Genomic DNA, 19,206 nt, shown 5'->3' on the forward strand with positions numbered 1-19,206 from the left:
CAAATGTCCAGGGGAGTCGTGCTGGAGATGGGTCCTGCACACTTCCCACTGCCTGCCCAACCTCTTGGCTCAACACAAGACATGGTCAGCCTCAATTCACACATGCAGTTCTAGCAGCTGCATTGGGGCCTAATTCTGACTGTGCCTTTTCCAAGCCCATTCAGAGCCAAGGCCTCCGCAGCCTTGCTGGATGCAACCAAGCAGGGTGGCTGGGGGCTCTGAGAAGGCACTTCGCACAGCACCTTATACCGTTGGCAGCACTGCCGCAGACTGGCCTCCCAATTTAGACATGCAAATACTGACTATGAGTACTCCTTGTGGAAGGAGTTACACTTCAACCATGTAGGCGGAGGGAGTCCCAGAGAGTGTGCCTCCACCCCCAAAACAGACACCAGCAGTCAGAACTCCTAGAAAGGCGTGTCCCCGTCCAAGATGAGCCTCATGTGGCACATTAGCACCATCAGAGCAAACAGGAGGACAAATTTCAGCACCTGACAAAGAATAATTTGGTCCAGAGAGGAACAGCTTCCACACAGCTCCTGGAGTGAGAAATGGGGGGGGGGGGGAGGGATGAAACCTGCCAACGTGTCCCTTCGGCTACAGGCAGGTGCTGAAACCCCAGCATTTCTTAGGCCTTGTTCAAGTTTGGGGCAACCCCAAGGACTCAGCCAAGGACTCCCATGGTTCCAAGTAGGCTATGAGGGAAACAGCCTCTGGCTTCCTTATGCTGCCAGACTACTGGAGCCAAGGAACCTGGTGCCGGAACTTCATTTTGGCATCTTAGCATCAGCAAGAGACTCAAAGCAGCAGGAGCTCAGCCCAGAGACAAGGGAGGCCCTTGCACACAGCTGACCCGCAGCCAGGCTATTCTGGGATCAGGAAATCGGGAACCAGGGATGAAGATGATGCCTATGGAGCGACTGCAGATGGCCCCTTCCCTGCTGCTTCTCAGGATGCTCTCTGCCTCTGCTGTGGTAAACCCCCCCCCCTTTTACCTTGGCCAGCTGTGCACGCAGGTCGGCCACCTCCGCCTCCAGGCTGCGCTTCTCTGTCAGGGTTGCCGTGAGTTCTGCTTCGCTCCGATGGAAGAGGACTTCCAGCTCCTTGATGCGGCCCTGAGATGTGGACCACTCCCCATCTTTCTTTTTGTAGCTAAGGAAGGAAAGAAAGGAAGACTCAAAAGCAGCTTCCGCTGTCATCCGAGTCGTAACAAACTCCTGCAAGATCTGGCCCCTCCTCACCCTGGGGCTATGGGCAGATAACCTCCTCAAAGCATTGCAGCACCAGGTCATTCTGCCTCTAGCAATCAGAGCCGAACTGACAGACAGCAAGGGAAGTGTTCCTGCATAGCAAACATGTGACCTCTGTGTCTCTCGCGTGCATATATACACGCACACAAAGGGTGACAGGAAAACTACCGTATTTTTCGCCCTATAGGGCGCACTGGCCCATAGGACGCAACTCGGTTTTTTTGGGGGGGGGGGAATGAATTAAAAAAAATTATTCCCCCCCCCAGCTGCGGGGCTGGGGTGGGGGAAGCCTGAGCTTCCCCCGACCCCAGAACAGGCTGCTATCCGCAAGCCTTGCGAGCCCGGGAGCTCCCGCCGGGCGCGCAAGGCTTGCGGACATCTGGATATAATATACAGTTTGATGACTGGGTTAAGGTATGGAAGGAAAATTTAAAATTCACAGCATGTACTGCGTTAAAGGAAAATGTTATGAAAATGGTATACAGATGGTACATTACACCGGCAAAATTAGCGAAAATGTTTAAGACATGTAATAAGTGCTGGAAATGTAAAGAAAAAGAAGGGACATTCTATCATATGTGGTGGGATTGTAAGAAAGTGAAAGGCTTCTGGGAGACTATATATAATGAATTAAAAAAGATGTTAAAATATACATTTGTAAAGAAACCAGAGGCTGTTCTTTTAGGAATGGTAGGAAATGAAATAAATAGAAAGGACTGTAAACTTTTCCAATACGCAGTAACAGCAGCAAGAATATTATTGGCCCAAAAATGGAAACAGGAGGAATTACCGACGCTCGAAGAATGGAGAATGAAACTGATGGACTATGCAGAACTGGACAAATTAACTGGGAAGATCAGATATCTACGTGACCAAAAGTTCATCGAGGACTGGGGAAAATTTGTCAAGTATCTGAAAAGTATATGTGATGTGCAAACAACGCTGGTGGGATTTCAAGAAGTTCTGTGAAATTTGAGTATTGTCAAAATGAAATATGATTGGATTGTATAAAGATCAAAGCAAAGACCGTCCAAGCCAAATACTGGGCGAGGAGCGCTAAAAAGTCTTAAATCCTAGATGTCAAACTAAGGAACTCCCTCCCTGAATTGAAAGAAAGGGAGGGAAGAAGGGACGGTATTTCTTTTGCCTATTTAAAAATTTAAAAGAGAAAGGAGAGACATAAGACCACCTCTCAATTCCTGGGAACAGACTGCCAAGACTGAATAGATTGGTTGCATTGATAACAGCACTCTCTATGAACAATGTAGTTTGCTGATTGTTAACTCTGCAAGTAGACACTTTGAAACTGTTAAAACTGTTATTGGTCCTGCTGAAGGGGGCTCTTGAAAGTTTAGCAAGACATTTTGTTGCATTATTATTGACTGTTACTGTGTCCCCACAGAGGCTTATTGAAAATGTTACAACTGGCTGGGGAATTTTCCATCTAGAACTAGCCTGGGAAAGTCCCATAGCAAAACAAGCTTGACTGTGGGAGTGACCTTGACTTCCAGATAAAGTGCCATGGATGAAAAGCCAACAAAATCAGAGGAAAAGATAACGAGATCGGGCAAGGTTAGATACCAACAGACTAGTACAATACTGCAGCAACGTAGAGCATCCGCATCTGGCCCTCCTGTACCACAAGGGGAAGACCCAGTGCAAGCTGGGTCAAAAGGGATGACAGAAGAAGGATTTACCTCAGTTTTAAGTAAGATTTATGAAACTTTGGACAAATTAAGTAAACAAGTTACTGAAGCAACAAACAAAATTGACCAAAATACTACAAGTATTAACAATTTGGGCCAGAAGGTGAATTCAAATACAGATTCAATCGAAAAATTACTGCAACAGTCAGCATCAAATCAAAAGACGGCCCAGGAAGCAAAAGAAAAAGCAGTTGCTGTAGAAGAAAAGATAACACCGATAAGTAAACAGCTTGGGGACCATCAGGTACGGCTTGGGGCCCATTAGGAACTTCTGTCTATGATTGAATTGAAGGAGAAACAGACCAACTTGAGGGTCAGGGCGGTACCTGAACTTGAGAAAGATAGTTTAAGCGACTTTTTGACACAGGAATTTGCAGACTTTTGGAAATTGGATGACAAGCAAGACTTTAAAATAACAAACGCTTTTAGACTTGGAAGAGGAGGGAGAAAGAACAGAGTGAGAGGCTGTTTGATTACCTTTCGATCTAAAGAGGAGCGAGATAAAATACTAAGCCTGCATTACCATAATACTTTGATAATACACGAGTCAAAAGTAGAAATATTCAAGGACATTCCGAAATATATTTTGGATCTTAGGTCCAATTACGGAGACTTGGTGACTTTGCTGAAAGGAAACAGAACTATCTTCAGGTGGGAATTCCCTCAAGGCCTATCTTTTAGTTTTAAAGGTAAGAAGTTTAAAATAAGATCAGTGGAGGAAAAAGAAAATTTTTTGAGAGACCACGAAGAAGACCTGCAAAAAGGAGTGGAAGGAGAGCCAGGAGCCTTACCACCAGGAATACTAGACAAAGTACTACCACTTTTGGGAGTGGACAAGACAAAGAAAGTGATACCACCGTCAGAACAAGAGGAATTATTGGGAGCAGTTGGAGGAGAGTAAACCTAAATACATCATGTCTCTGGAACACTCACGGATTTAATTCCCCGGAGAAAGGGAAAAAAGTCTTTCATATACTTAAAAAGGAACAATTGGACTTAATTTGCCTACAGGAAACACACGTGACAAGGCTACATAGGAAAATATTGATCAACAAGAGGTTGGGCCAAGAATTTATTTCATCGGACAAGGTTAAAAAGCGAGGAGTGGTCATCTATGCAAAAGAGAGCCTATCACCGAAATTTGTTTTTAAAGATGATCAAGGAAGATTTATAGCAATTGAAATTCAAACACAAGGAGAAAAATTTTGATAGTAGGTGTATATGCACCGAATGAGGGGAAATCTACATTCTACAAGAAGTTGCATGAGACTTTACTGGACTATATGGACTACAACATCGTTTTGATGGGAGATATGAATGGGGTGGTATCTACAAACATGGACAAGTCACAGAGACAGGTAGTTACTAAAGATGGTAGACTACCAAAAACTTTTTTTGAACTGACTGACAATATGGACTTGATTGACATTTGGAGAACTAGGAATCCCTTGGGTAGAGAGGGAACCTTCTTTTCTGAAGCCCAAAAGACATGGACAAGAATTGACCAAATCTGGATAACTAGAGGACTGGCACCCAAGATCAGGAAGGTAGATATCTGCCCTAAGACGTGCTCCGACCATAATGCCGTGAAAATGGAGATGAAACTAACACCATCCTTCAGATGGAGGATGAATGACACCTTGTTTAGAGATCAAGAGGTGACCAAGAAGGCCCAAAAAACCCTGAGAGACTATTTTGAGATAAATTTGAACACTACCGTGGAAAAAAGAGTAATCTGGGATGCAAGTAAAGCAGTTATGAGGGGGTTTCTGATTCAACAGAATTCACTAAAGAAGAGAGCTCAAAACGCGAAAAAAGAAAAAAAATTGGAAAAAATAAAAGAGGGCGAGAAAAAACTGAGACTGAAACCCAACTCACAAGAGATTCTGAGAGAAATAAAGCTACATCAAGTGGAATACATGAAGATGATGAACCAGGAAATTGAATGGAAAATTAAACAAATGAGACAAAGGACTTTTGAATCGGCAAATAAATGTGGGAAACTGCTAGCTTGGCAGATGAAGAAAAGACAAAAACTTAATACCATTACTAATTTGGAAGTGGAAGGAAAAAACATCCAGAATCCAGTGGAAATTAGAAAATGCTTCCAGAGGTACTTTAAACAACTATATACACAAGGGCCCCAGAAAGAGTTTGACATAGACCAGTTTTTGAAAACATATGGATTACAAAAAATCTCGCAAGAAAATAAGATAATGTTGAACTATAAAACTACGGAACAGGAGGTAGAAGGTGCCATTCAGAACATGCAGCTGGGAAAATCTCCAGGGCCGGACGGCCTAACCTCAAAATACTATAGAACTTTGAAGGACTGGATAATTCAACCATTAAAGGAGGTTTGTAATGAAATTTTGGAAGGGGAAAAAGCGCCAGAGTCGTGGAAAGAAGCATATATTACACTTATACCGAAAATTGAGTCTGAAAAGACACAACTTAAGAACTACTAACCCATATCCCTGTTAAATGTGGATTATAAAATTTTTGCTGATATTTTGGCTAAGAGGTTAAAAAAAGTATTAAAGGAAGAGATACATAAGGACCAAGCTGGCTTTCTCCCAATCAGACACCTGTCTGATAATACGAGGAATATAATTAACATTTTGGAGAAGTTGCAAGAGGATATTAATACTAAAGCAGTTTTAATTTTTGTGGATGCCGAGAAAGCCTTTGACAATATTTCTTGGAGCTTTATGAAGAAAAATCTTCAGGGGATGGGGGTCGGTCAAGGGTTTGAAAATGGTATAAGTGCAATTTATTCAGAACAAAAGGCTAAATTAATAGTTAACAACGTGGTAACAGAGGAATTTAAGATAGAGAAAGGGACACGACAAGGCTGCCCAATTTCCCCATTACTTTTTATTTCCGTCCTGGAGGTTTTGTTAAACATGATTAGAAGGGACCATCTGATTAAAGGTATAACGGTCGGAGCTAAACAATATAAATTGAAAGCTTTTGCAGATGACCTAGTATTGACATTACAGGAGCCAGAATCTAGCACTAAAAGAGTATTAGAACTGATCCAAGAGTTTGGTCAGGTGGCAGGATTTAAGTTGAATAAGTTAAAAACTAAAGTTCTTGAGAAAAACTTAACAATGACTGAAAGAGAAAGGTTTCAGAATGAGACAGGTTTAACAGTGGTTAAGAAGGTGAAATACCTGGGGATTAACATGACAGCTAAAAATGGGAACTTATTTAAGGACAATTATGAAAAATGTTGGTCGGACGTTAAAAAGGATTTAGAAATATGGTCAAATTTGAAGCTTTCCTTGTTGGGTCGAATTGCTGTTATAAAGATGAATGTATTGCCAAGAATGCTGTTTTTGTTTCAATCGTTACAAATCTTAGATAAAATGGACTGTTTCAAGAAGTGGCAGAGAGACATTTCCAAATTCGTCTGGCAGGGCAAGAAACCCAGAATAAAATTTAAAATATTAACTGATGCAAAAGAAAGAGGGGGATTTGCCCTGCCAGACCTTAAACTTTATTATGAATCAGCAGCTTTCTGCTGGTTGAAGGACTGGCTGCTTCTTGAGAACACAGACATCTTGGATTTGGAAGGTTTCAACAATGTTTTTTGGGTGGCATGCATACTTGTGGTATGACAAGGTTAAAGCACGTAAGGCATTTAAAAACCATATTGTCAGGAAAGCATTGTTCATAGAATCATAGAATCATAGAATCATAGAGTTGGAAGAGACCACAAGGGCCATCGAGTCCAACCCCCTGCCAAGCAGGAAACACCATCAGAGCACTCCTGACATATGGTTGTCAAGCCTCTGCTTAAAGACCTCCAAAGAAGGAGACTCCACCACACTCCTTGGCAGCAAATTCCACTGTCGAACAGCTCTTACTGTCAGGAAGTTCTTCCTAATGTTTAGGTGGAATCTTCTTTCTTGTAGTTTGGATCCATTGCTCCGTGTCCGCTTCTCTGGAGCAGCAGAAAACAGCCTTTCTCCCTCCTCTATGTGACATCCTTTTATATATTTGAACATGGCTATCATATCACCCCTTAACCTCCTCTTCTCCAGGCTAAACATGCCCAGCTCCCTTAGCCGTTCCTCATAAGGCATCATTTCCAGGCCTTTGACCATTTTGGTTGCCCTCCTCTGGACACGTTCCAGTTTGTCAGTGTCCTTCTTGCACTGTGGTGCCCAGAACTGGACACAGTACTCCAGGTGAGGTCTGACCAGAGCAGAATACAGTGGCACTATTACTTCCCTTGATCTAGATGCTATACTCCTATTGATGAGGCCCAGAATTGCATTGGCTTTTTTAGCTGCAGCGTCACACTGTTGGCTCATGTCAAGTTTGTGGTCAACCAAAACTCCTAGATCCTTTTCACATGTACTGCTCTCAAGCCAGGTGTCACCCATCTTGTATTTGTGCCTCTCATTTTTTTTGCCCAAGTGCAATACTTTACATTTCTCCCTGTTAAAATTCATCTTGTTTGTTTTGGCCCAGTTCTCTAATCTGTCAAGGTCGTTTTGAAGTGTGATCCTGTCCTCTGGGGTGTTAGCCACCCCTCCCAGTTTGGTGTCATCTGCAAATTTGATCAGGATGCCCTTGAGTCCATCATCCAAGTCGTTGATAAAGATGTTGAATAAGACCGGGCCCAAGACAGAACCCTGTGGCACCCCACTAGTCACTCTTCTCCAGGATGAAGAGGAACCATTGATGAGCACCCTTTGGGTTCGGTCAGTCAGCCAGTTACAAATCCACTGAGTGGTAGCATAGTCAAGACCGCATTTTACCAGCTTCTTTACAAGAATATCATGGGGCACCTTGTCAAATGCCTTGCTGAAATCAAGGTAGACTACATCCACTGCGTTCCCTTCATCTACCAGGCTTGTAATTCTGTCAAAAAACGAGATCAGGTTAGTCTGACATGACTTATTTTTCAGAAATCCATGCTGACTATTGGTGATCACAGCATTCCTTTCTAGGTGCTCACAGACTGTTTGCTTAATGATCTGCTCCAGAATCCTCCCTGGTATTGATGTCAGACTGACTGGGCGGTAATTATTTGGGTCCTCTCTTTTCCCCTTTTTGAAAATAGGTACAACATTTGCCCTCCTCCAGTCTGCCGGGACTTCGCCTGTTCTCCAGGAATTCTCAAAGATGACTGCCAGTGGTTCTGAGATCACATCTGCCAGTTCTTTTAATACTCTTGGATGCAGTTCATCTGGCCCTGGAGACTTGAATACATCTAGACTAGCCAAGTATTCTTGTACTATCTCCTTAGTTATTCTGGGCTGTGTTTCCTCTGCTGAATCATTTGCTCCAAATTCTTCAGGTCGGGCACTGTTTTCTTTATCGGAGAAGACTGAGGCAAAGAAGGCATTGAGGAGTTCAGCCCTTTCTGTGTCCCCTGTTTGCATTTCACCATCTTCTCCTCTGAGTGACCCCACGGTTTCTTTGTTCTTCCTTTTGCTACGAACATACCCATAAAAGCCTTTTTTGTTGCTTTTAACCTCTCTAGCAAGCCTGAGTTCATTTTGTGCTTTAGCTTTTCTGACTTTGTGTCTACACGTGCTGGCTATTTGTTTGAATTCCTCTTTGGTGGTTTCCCCCCTTTTCCATTTTTTGTACACATCCTTTTTTAATCTTAACTCAGTTAAAAGTTCTTTAGATAGCCACCCTGGCTTCTTTAGGCACCTTCCATGTTTCCGTCTCATTGGTATTGCCTGAAGTTGTGCTTTTACTATCTCCCTCTTAACGAACTCCCAGCCATCTTGAACTCCCTTTCCTTTTAGTATTACTGTCCATGGGATCTCACCCAGCACTTCCCTAAGCTTTATGAAGTCGGCTTTCTTAAAGTCAAAAAATTGAGTCCTAGTATGCTTGGCTGCTCCTTTCCGCTGTATAGTAAACTTCAGAAGAGCATGATCACTCGCGCCTAATGATCCTTCCACTTCTACCCCACTAACCAGGTCATCAACATTGGTTAGGACCAGATCTAAAATGGCTGTTCCTCTTGTTGCTTCTCCCACTTTCTGGACAATGAAGTTGTCTGCAAGGGCAGTGAGGAATCTGTTTGACCTTATGCTCTTGGCTGAGTTTGACATCCAACAAATATCCGGGTAATTGAAGTCCCCCATTACTACTATCTCCCTTCCTTTTGCATGCTTGGCCATCTGTTCCAGGAAGGCATCATCTATGTCCTCCGTTTGGCTTGGGGATCTATAGTAAACTCCCACAATGAGGTCACTGTTATTCTTCTCTCCCTTAATTTTGACCCAAATGCTCTCACTTTGGCTTTGAGGTTCTAAATCTTGGATCTCTTCACAGGTATACACATCCCTGACATATAACGCCACTCCTCCTCCTTTCTTGTCTGGTCTGTTTCTTTGAAATAGATTGTATCCCTCCATTATTACATTCCAATCGTGGGATTTATCCCACCAGGTTTCAGTGATTCCTATTATGTCATATTTAGTTTGCTGTACCAGGAGCTCAAGCTCATCTTGTTTATTTCCCATGCTTTGCGCATTAGTGTACAGACATTGAAGTCCATTAATCATTCCCCCGTGTCTCTTATTTAAGGATTTTCTCCTCCCACCACTAGGTCTGCATGCTCTTTGCTCCATTCGGTCTATGACATTTGGATGATCATCTTCATCAATTGATAGACTCCTACCTTCAGGAGCACTGTCTCCCTCCCCCACATTAGTCAGTTTAAAGCCCTCCTGATGAGGTTTCTGAGATTTTTTGCAAAAACATTCCTCCCAACCGTTGTGAGGTGCAGCCCATCGCTTGCCAGAAGTCCATCTTCAAGAAACTGCATTCCGTGATCTCAGAATCCAAACCGTTCCTGTTTGCACCATTTGCGAAGCCAGTTGTTCACTTCCACTATTTTTCCCTCTCTCCCTGGGCCACGTCGTTCAACTGGGAGGACAGATGAGATGACAATTTGTGCATTTAATTGCTTCAATTTCCTGCCCAGAGCCTCGTAATCTCTTTTGATCTTCTGGAGGCTATTGCTTGCAGTGTCATTGGTTCCCACATGAACCAAGAGGAAGGGGTATTTGTCAGTGGGTTTTATGATTCCTTGCAGTCGTTCAGTTACATCTTGGATCTTAGCCCCGGGGAGACAGCACACTTCCCGAGACATCTTGTCAGGCCCACAGATCACTGCTTCTGTTCCCCTCAGTAGGGAATCCCCTATCACCACCACACGCCTCCTCTTAGGTCTGGTCGGGGTTCTTCTGTGAGCTGTCGGTTCCAAGGTCGCCTGGACATTCCCAGAGGACTGCCTTTGCTCCTCGTCTTCATATACCTGATCGACTGTAATGAGGGAGAGATCCTCAAATGGAGTCTGCTCTTCGTCTTCCATGCTAGGGAAAAGGACCTCAAAGCGATTGCGTATTTCTAAACAATCAGAGCGAACCCTGGGCCTCCTACTTCTTTGAGTCACGTTTCTCCATATATCTGGCTCCTGTGTTGGTGAACTAGCCACCTTCTCAGGGGAGTCCCCTGTCTCTTCCTTGGTGGAGACGGTGTGCTCTGTTGCTTCCAAGAAGAGTTCCAGCTCTCTAATTCTTTGGAGCGTAGCTACACGTTCCTCCAGTTGCTGGACTTTGTCTTCTAAGAGGGCAATCAACATGCAATTGCTGCAGGTAAAGCTGCCTGCAACCTTTGGCAAGATGGCAAACATTGCGCAGGAACCACAGGCGACTGCAGCTGTTCCCTCACCCTCCATCTTGGGAATGTGTCGTTGGGGGTGACTACAGTGGTCCTCTATCATAAAAAGTGTGGAGACAGGACAAATAAATCCCTCCCAAAAAACCTAGGTCTCCCCCAACAAATGTTTGAGACTAGCTCCCCTAAATCTAAAAAATGGATCAAACTGCGCGCGCCGCTAGGTGCGCGCCGCTGCCCTAAAGCTCTGATAAGCTCCTCCCACAGCTAATCACCTACCTCAACAGAAGCCCTGCCCCCTCTGACCTTTGCCCAGAGAGAGCAGCTAAACAACCACAAGAAACTCACACAAGAAAACCCTTTTTGTTCCTTCTTCAGCTGCTGCCCTAAAGCTCTGATTCAATGTCTGGATACGATATAAAGACTTACTTGATATAAAGACTTACTTGAAAATAAAACCCCAAGGTGGTTGTCACCGATGGAGGCAAAAGCTCAAAAAAGGCTCAATATGGAGACCAAGTGGCCAAAATATTGGGAGATTTTGGAGCAAGAAGGAGACAAATTGAAATTGCAGAGTTTTGAGAAATTAAAAGATAGAGTGCGAGATTGGCTTCATTACTATCAAATAAGAGAGGCATACAATTTGGACAAAAAAATTGGCTTCCAGGTGGAAAAATCAAAGTTGGAAACAGAACTGCTAGATCCCCAAACTAAGATACTCTCAAGAATGTATAACTTGCTGTTAAAATGGAACACTCAGGATGAAACGGTTAAATCTGCTATGATTAAATGGGCACAGGATGTTGGACATAATATTGTTTGCTGACTGGGAACAGTTGTGGACCACAGGTATGAAATTTACGGCATGTAATGCCCTAAGAGAGAATATTATGAAAATGGTATACAGGTGGTACATGACACCAGTCAAGCTTGCAAAAATCTATCATTTGCCCGATAATAAATGTTGGAAATGTAAAGAAACTGAAGGTACATTCTTTCACCTTTGGTGGACGTGCCCAAAGATTAAGGCTTTCTGGGAGATGATTTACAATGAAATGAAAAAGGTACTTAAATATACCTTCCTGAAGAAACCAGAGGCCTTTCTCCTGGGCATAGTCGGCCAATTGGTGCCAAAGAAGGATAGAATTTTCTTTATGTATGCAACAACAGCAGCAAGAATACTGATTGCAAAGTATTGGAAGACACAGGATTTACCCACACTGGAAGAATGGCAGATGAAAATGATGGACTACATGGAATTGGCAGAAATGACTGGCAGAATCCGTGACCAGGGAGAAGAGTCGGTGGAAGAAGACTGGAAGAAATTTAAAGATTACTTGCAGAAATACTGTAAAATTAAGGAATGTTAAAATGATGTCGGATGGAAAATAAGTGGTATTGGTAAAAAGATTTTTAAGAATATGCAAGTATGGATTGATAATGGTTAAAAATACATAGTTACAATAGGTTAAGATATTGAGTCATGACAAATGATAGAGGGTAAGGATTTGCTGAAAGGATTTTTAAACGGGAATACAAAAGGGGAGGTGTGAGGAGGTCAAAGAATCAAGGAAATGAGATTAAGGATTATTGAAAGATGGAGTTAATTTTAATTTTTTTTATTTTCTTTTTTCTATTTAGTTATTATTTCCTTTTTCTTTTCTATATATTCTTTCTATGTGTGTTTTCTTCTTAGTTTGTTAATTCTTCGTATTCTGTAAACTTATGATCTTTGTGAATTTTATTTTGTAAATCTACGTTTATGCTTAAAACCTTAATAAATATTTTATAAAATAATAAAAAAATGAAATATGATTGGGAGGGTATACTTAAAGGCAATGCTAAATAAGGGAATGTGTAATCAAAAATTAAATATGGATGATTGTCAGAGAAGCTGAAGGAAGTCCAAAAGAGATAATTTGTGAAAATTTTTGATATGGAATTAGATGTATATTTGAAAATCAATAAAGATTAGTATAAAAAAGAAAGAAAGGAGAGCCTGTGTGTTGGTCTGTTTTTGAAGGGGGAGCCCTTTCTCCCCCCCACCCCCTCCTTTAAAACAATTTTTTTCCCACCACTGCCACAGCTACAGTTACCTCTCCCTCCCCACCCCCTCTTCTTCTTCCCATGTCTCCTCTTCCTTCTCTCTTTTTCTCTCCCCCTCCCTCTCTACATCCCCGCCCCCTTTCCCCCCTCTCTTTAAAGAAAACACATACACTCTTACACACATACCACTGTAGTATACTTTCCCCTCTCATACTATAGCTAAATCACTGCAATCTATAACTACTGTTATTACTCTACTTTCTCTTCTTCTCTCTTTCTTTCCCCCTTTCTGTCTTCCCCCCTCCCTTTTATTTTACTCTAATCTCCCCTTCTTCCCTCCTTTTCTTTTTCTTTGTTTCTTCTCTCTTTTCTCTTCTTTCTCTTTTCCCTCCACCCTTTGCCTATATTCTGTTTTGTCTGGTCCTGTTCCTGTTCTTAACCCCGCCTTCCACCTTCATTGGACCCTAGTATCCCTTTAGCATATATAAGTGTGCAGGTGTGTACACATGGGTGCACCCACAAATAACCCCCCTCAAACACACTTTTCCCTTGGCCCACTCCTCTGGTCTCTCGCATCTCTGTCTGTTAACCCAACCCCTTGGCTCACTCCTCTGGTCTCTCGCATCTCTGTCTGTTAACCCACCCCCTTTTTATGCGACTGTCTGTCTGTTGGTCTACACGCCTGTCAGCTTACCTACCCCCCACTCTGGTGGCACTGCTGAGGTGACCATGTGAACCCCAGAGAAGTTCTTAAAACACAGCCTAGACTCGACACAAACGGCCACCTAACCCAAACGCTCTGTAAAAGCCACCAGTCAACAACGCCTGTTCAGCTCAGCAACCCAACAACTTTCAGGAACCATCACCACCACAACTCCTAACCGCAACACACCCTACTCCAAGAGGACGCCAAGTAGACTCAAACCAAAACCATTAGGGAGATTGAGAGGACACCAACCAGGGAGATGGCAAATAGCGCTGAGACCGCAACACCCCTTCAAGATGATGACCACCCAGCAACTAAACGAGATCTGAGGGAAATGGAAGCGAGATTAGCAGAAACACTGAAGGCCACAGTGGCTCCCCTGCAGATATTAAGCAACAATCTAACCTCTAAAATGAAAGCTCTAGAGAACAAGAACCAAATGCAAGAAAGAATAGAGCAATACGGGGAGGAGAACGCATGCATCAATAAGAAATTGGATGAACTGGTAAGCCACCTGGAAATAGAAAGCAGAGAGATGAGAATCAAACAAGCAGACATTGAAGATTGCAACAGACATTTGTTACAGAACAAAGACCTATTGATGAGGTCTTACTTCCAAGGATGACTTTGGAGGGCTCGAGGCAATGACTTCAAGGACAACCTGCCCTGCAGAGATCCCCTACTCCCTTCACTGTATTGCACCAAGCACCACACGAAACCCAAGCCCCGAAAATAAAGGTGTCTTTTCCCTCCCTGCGCCCCATTCTTTCCATGAGTAGACCGGATAAACAGCCAGTGTATTTTGTGAATGAACATTCTATTTACATGAGGATGCGTTCTAACCAATCAGACCGTGCCGAATGCAGCCTCCAGCCAATCAATGTAATGCTTTGGTTCTGCAGAAGCAGCTCAGCTCGAAGCCTCATTTGCTCTCTGATAAGCTGTTGACAGCTCCCCGCTGAGAGAACAATGGACTGAATCTATTGAAACCTCGTAACCTTGTTAATCCAATCAAACTTGATACAGCATAACCAGTCGTTTCTGAATAGATAGCTACCATATTTAAAAGCCTAAAAAACACATAGAAATTCATAGAAAACCACCAGTTTCACCAATTCTTTCGCTTCCACCGCCAATCTGCTTTATTATCCGAGGACTTGGAAACCACCTAGTACTCGCCATAATCCCCAAAGTGAGAGAACACGTACACACAGGAAAGACCCTATTGATGCCAAATTCACTGGCCAAGCCCTTCCTCCGGGCTTGCAAACCAAGTTCCTAATGTTTTCTTATTGTAGGTACTTAGAATGTGCTTCTCAATACATATCCTGTATTTGCATGTTTTCCCCTCGTACCCCATATGTTAATCATGTTTAACCCTCCCCTTTACTGATGTAGTGATGATGTAATAGCGATGATGTTTTTCGAACTGTATCTTGGGAGATAGTGTGAAGTTTTAAAAAGTCCTTGTCACCCCATCCTTGAGGTTCAATCTCCTTTTGAACCTGTTGCTCAGTAAATGTGGATCTTCACCAATCTGCTCCGGTTCCAATCTGCCTCGCACCTAGATTTTTCCATAACAGTTTGGCACCCAATGTGGGGCTGCGGTTCTCCTGTGTGGCTGAAATCTTCATCCGGCACCGGGCCCCTTTTGCCTGGGAAGATCCCTTTGGACCCCCGGCCAACTTCAGGGGCGGTAATCAATTAGCCTCGAGAGGCCAAACCAGGGAGCAAAGGGAGATCCGGCTGGCTTATTCATCAATCCCGGGATCACAACAGAAGACGTGCAAGTATAGGTTAAAATCCAGTGCACTGGTGGGAAGGGGGTGGTGATCTCCTGGCAACTGAATTCTCTGCCCTCTTATCTATCATTCTTCCTCACCTTTCTCTTGGTAAAGTTTGTGAGAGAGACCATGGACCACTGCTCAACTCGAGAGGGGAGTTCTGAGCTCCATCTCTTTATCTTAAAACCTCCAGCCAGCCGCACCAATCGAGAGCCCAAAAGTAAGACGGAGAGGACCGGCTCAAAAACCCACCTCACCGCAACGGACACCTCATTGAAAGCAAGGGGCTGGAGCTCTTTTTCTGAACTTCCAGCCAGCTGCCCCATTAGGAGCCTGAAAATAAGACGGAGAGGACCGGCTCAAAAACCCACCTCTCTGCAAACGGGTGTCCTATTGAAAGCAAGGGGCTCGAAGAGACTGCCTTTTCTGTCTGAACCCCAACCGCACCAGTCATGCCATGTAACATGTCTCGTGCATGAGCCCGCTTCTGAAAGCAAGGGGGGTATTCCGGATCAAAAATCCATCCAAGGGTTGCCAGAGCTGGCACTGCAAGGCGCGGGCGTCCAGTAAGGTCCCTTTTCTTAAGTTTGCAATGATAGGTAGGAGATTACCAGGAGGGATAACCTGGGAGGAACTGGGCAGGACAGGGCAGAGTGAGAAAACACCCTGGGAATAAGGAAAAAGGAAAGATGAGTGCCGAAGGTCTGGGGAAGAGGCCAGATAGCTCAGGACTCGAGGGAAACCCTGTGAAACTCGTTAGTTAACGGAGGATAGAAGAATCAGTGAGAAAACCCCTATACAGGTTAACTGGAGCCCTTACTGACCCCCCTTTTCTTTTCCCCTTTCTATCCTAGACACGCATGAATTAAGAAATGGGTACCCAAGCTTCCAAACATGAGTGGGCTCCCTCCAGGAGGAAGGCTTCACGGAAGCCATCCCAATCCCAGAGGGACCCTGACTCCCTTCTTGAATTTGTACTAACTTATTGGAAATTGATACTGGGACATAGACTATTGTCTAAGCAGAAGTTAGAAGATCTATGCAGAGAGTCCTGGCCCACCGGTATAGCCTCCGCGAAACCCGAACTGCACTGGCCACCGGATGGATCCTTTAACAGGGGCCGCTTAAATTCCCCAAGAAAGCACTTGATGGAAGAGAAATCTTGCCAACTAGAGTACCTAGCCGCCTTTGAGGCAGTTAGAGGAATACTTCAGGCTCCTCATGAAGCTCCATCACTACAACTACCCTGCTAAAACCAGAAAAACCTCCCCCCCACGAGGGACTCCCGACCGATGACTTCATCGAACAGCCTCTGATCCCCTTTTATTACCAAGGGGCAGCACCATCAGCCCCTACCAATGACTCAGACAGTGACACTGAACAAAGGGGAGGAGGAGCAGGGGGGCACCAGCAAGGTACTCACTTGCCAACAAACCAAGGCAAAAAAGGGCGCCACGCCAGAAAACCTTATCCAATGAGAAGAACCAATTGAGCCACCGGGAACCTCTAGCCAGGCAGCGGTTCAGATGCCTCTAAAGGCACTACCAATCCCACCTTTAGAAGCTAATGGACCTCCTTGAATGGTATATACACACCACCCCTTTTATACTGCAGACCTAGTCACCTGGTCAAACCAAATGCCCTCCTTAAGAGACGATCCAGATAAATGCCACCGGCAAGTGAGCACGATCTTCTCCACTCATAAACCCATGTGGCCAGGCGTTCACGTTCTCTTGAACGCTCTCTTTAATGAAGCTGAGAAGGCAGACATCCTAACAAAGGCAGGAGAGGCACTAGAACTCCCAGACTATCAGACAAACCGACCCCAAGGGGTGAAGGCACTCATGACTCAAGTTCTGCGAAATGAGCCAACCTGGGACTACAACACTGAAAATGGGATCTGGTGTTTAGATATCTCCAAAAAAGGCTATATTAGACAGTATAAAAGCTGTTGGGCAGCATACTGTCAATTGGACCAATGCCCAATCTGTCCTACAAGGACCAAATGAACATCCCTCTGACTATTATACGAGGCTTGTATCAGCTATTAAGACTTGGGGATGAATACACCCGGAAAACTCCCAGCATGAAGTCATAGTGAACGGTTTCTTCAAAGATCAAGCCAACACAGATATTAGAAAGGCTCTCAACCTGCAGATTGGCTACGATGGAAAAAGTATAAGCGAGATTCCATCTATCAATAGCAAAATCTATCTTTAACACCTGCAACGAGAGAAAAAGAGCCCAAGCAGGAGAGCGAACATGTGCTAGCCCTGAGCATGGAATCCACTTCCTACTGGGGTAGGGGCACCAGACGATGGAGAGAGGGACAAGGAGAACCCCCTAGTATACAGAGACCCTGAGGCCCTTCCGGAGGGGGTTGCTATCATTGCCAAGAAGAGGGACACATAAAGAAGTTCTGCCCATACCTCAACACAGGAAACTTCCGGGGCAGGAATTTAAATCTCCTCCCTATGAGAGGCAATCCCCTTCATGGATCACTGCCTTGCCGTGGCGAAGGGGCTTGAATAACTCAGAAAAGCTATGAGCTATGCCTTGCAGGGCCACCCAAGATGGACAGGTCATAGTGGAGTTTTGACCAAACGTGATCCACCTGGAGCAGGAACCGGCAAGCCACTCCAGTATCCCTGCCAAGAAAACTCCATGGACAAAGGCAACAGGCATATAAAAGTTATGACGCTGGAAGATGAGCCCCTCAGGTCGGAAGGCGTCCAACATGCTACTGAGGAAGAGCGGAGGACAAGTACAAGTAGATCCAGAGCTGATGAAGCGGCTGGGCCAAAGCCAAAAGGCCGCTCAGTTGCGGATATGCCTGGAAGCGAAAGGAAAGTCCAATGCTGTAAAGAAAAATATTGCATAGGAACCTGGAATGTAAGAACCATGAACCTGGGTAAGTTGGATGTGGTCAAAAATGAGATGGCAAGAATATTGACATCCTGGGCATCAGTGAACTAAAATGGACGGGAATGGGCGAATTCAGTTCGGATGACCATCACATCTACTACTGTGGGCAAGAATCCCGTAAAAGAAATGGAGTGGCCCTCATAGTCAACAAAAGAGTGGTGAAAGCTGTACTGGGATGCAATCTCAAAAATGATAGAATGATCTCGATACGAATCCAAGGCAGACCTTTTAACATCACAGTAATCCAAGTTTATGCACCAACCACTGGTGCTGAAGAAACTGAAATTGACCAATTCTATGAAGACTTACAACACCTTATAGAAATGACACCAAAGAAGGATGTTCTTCTCATTATAGGGGATTGGAATGCTAAAGTAGGGAGTCAAGAGATAAAAGGAACAACTGGCAAGTTTGGCCTTGGAATTCAAAACGAAACAGGGCAAAGGCTAATAGAGTTCTGCCAAGAGAACAAGCTGGTCATCACAAACACTCTTTTCCAACAACACAAGAGACGACTCTACACATAGACATCACCAGATGGGCAGCATCGAAATCAGATTGATTATATTCTCTGCAGCCAAAGATGGAGAAGCTCTATACAGTCAGCAAAAACAAGACCTGGAGCTGACTATGGCTCAGATCATCAGCTTCTTACAGCAAAATTCAAGCTTAAACTGAAGAAAGTAGGAAAAACCACTGGGCCGGTAAGATACAATCTAAGTCAAATCCCTTATGAATACACAGTGGAAATGAGGAACAGGTTTAAGGATTTAGATTTGGTGGACAGAGTGCCTGAAGAACTATGGATGGAGGCTCGTAACATTATACAGGAGGCAGCAACTAAAACCATCCCAGTGAAAAGGAAATGCAAGAAAGCAAAGTGGCTGCCCCACAAGGCCTTACAAATAGCGGGGGAGAGAAGGCAAGCAAAATGCGAAGGAGATAGTGAAAGATACAGGAAATTGAATGCAGAATTCCAAAAAATAGCAAGAAGAGACAAGAAGGCCTTCTTAAACGAGCAATGCAAAGAAATAGAGGAAAACAATAGAATGGGAAAAACCAGAGATCTGTTCAAGAAAATTGGAGATATGAAAGGAACATTTCGTACAAAGATTACCATAATAAAAGAC

General features: G+C 44.0%; 1 protein-coding gene across 3 annotated transcripts in view; it reads right to left on the reverse strand.

Annotated features, from left to right (window-relative positions):
- The window catches only part of LMNB2 (lamin B2), a 35,670-nt gene that overhangs the window by 7,620 nt on the left and 8,844 nt on the right, over window positions 1-19,206 (reverse strand). For all 3 annotated transcript variants that reach the window (XM_077921870.1, XM_077921869.1, XM_077921868.1), the window contains exon 3: window positions 996-1,152. In XM_077921870.1, coding sequence (XP_077777996.1) covers window positions 996-1,152 — 157 coding nt within the window. The remainder of the gene's footprint in view (window positions 1-995; window positions 1,153-19,206) is intronic.

This window comes from Podarcis muralis, chromosome 18, assembly GCF_964188315.1.
Source record: "Podarcis muralis chromosome 18, rPodMur119.hap1.1, whole genome shotgun sequence".
Classification (NCBI taxonomy): Eukaryota; Metazoa; Chordata; class Lepidosauria; order Squamata; family Lacertidae; genus Podarcis; species Podarcis muralis.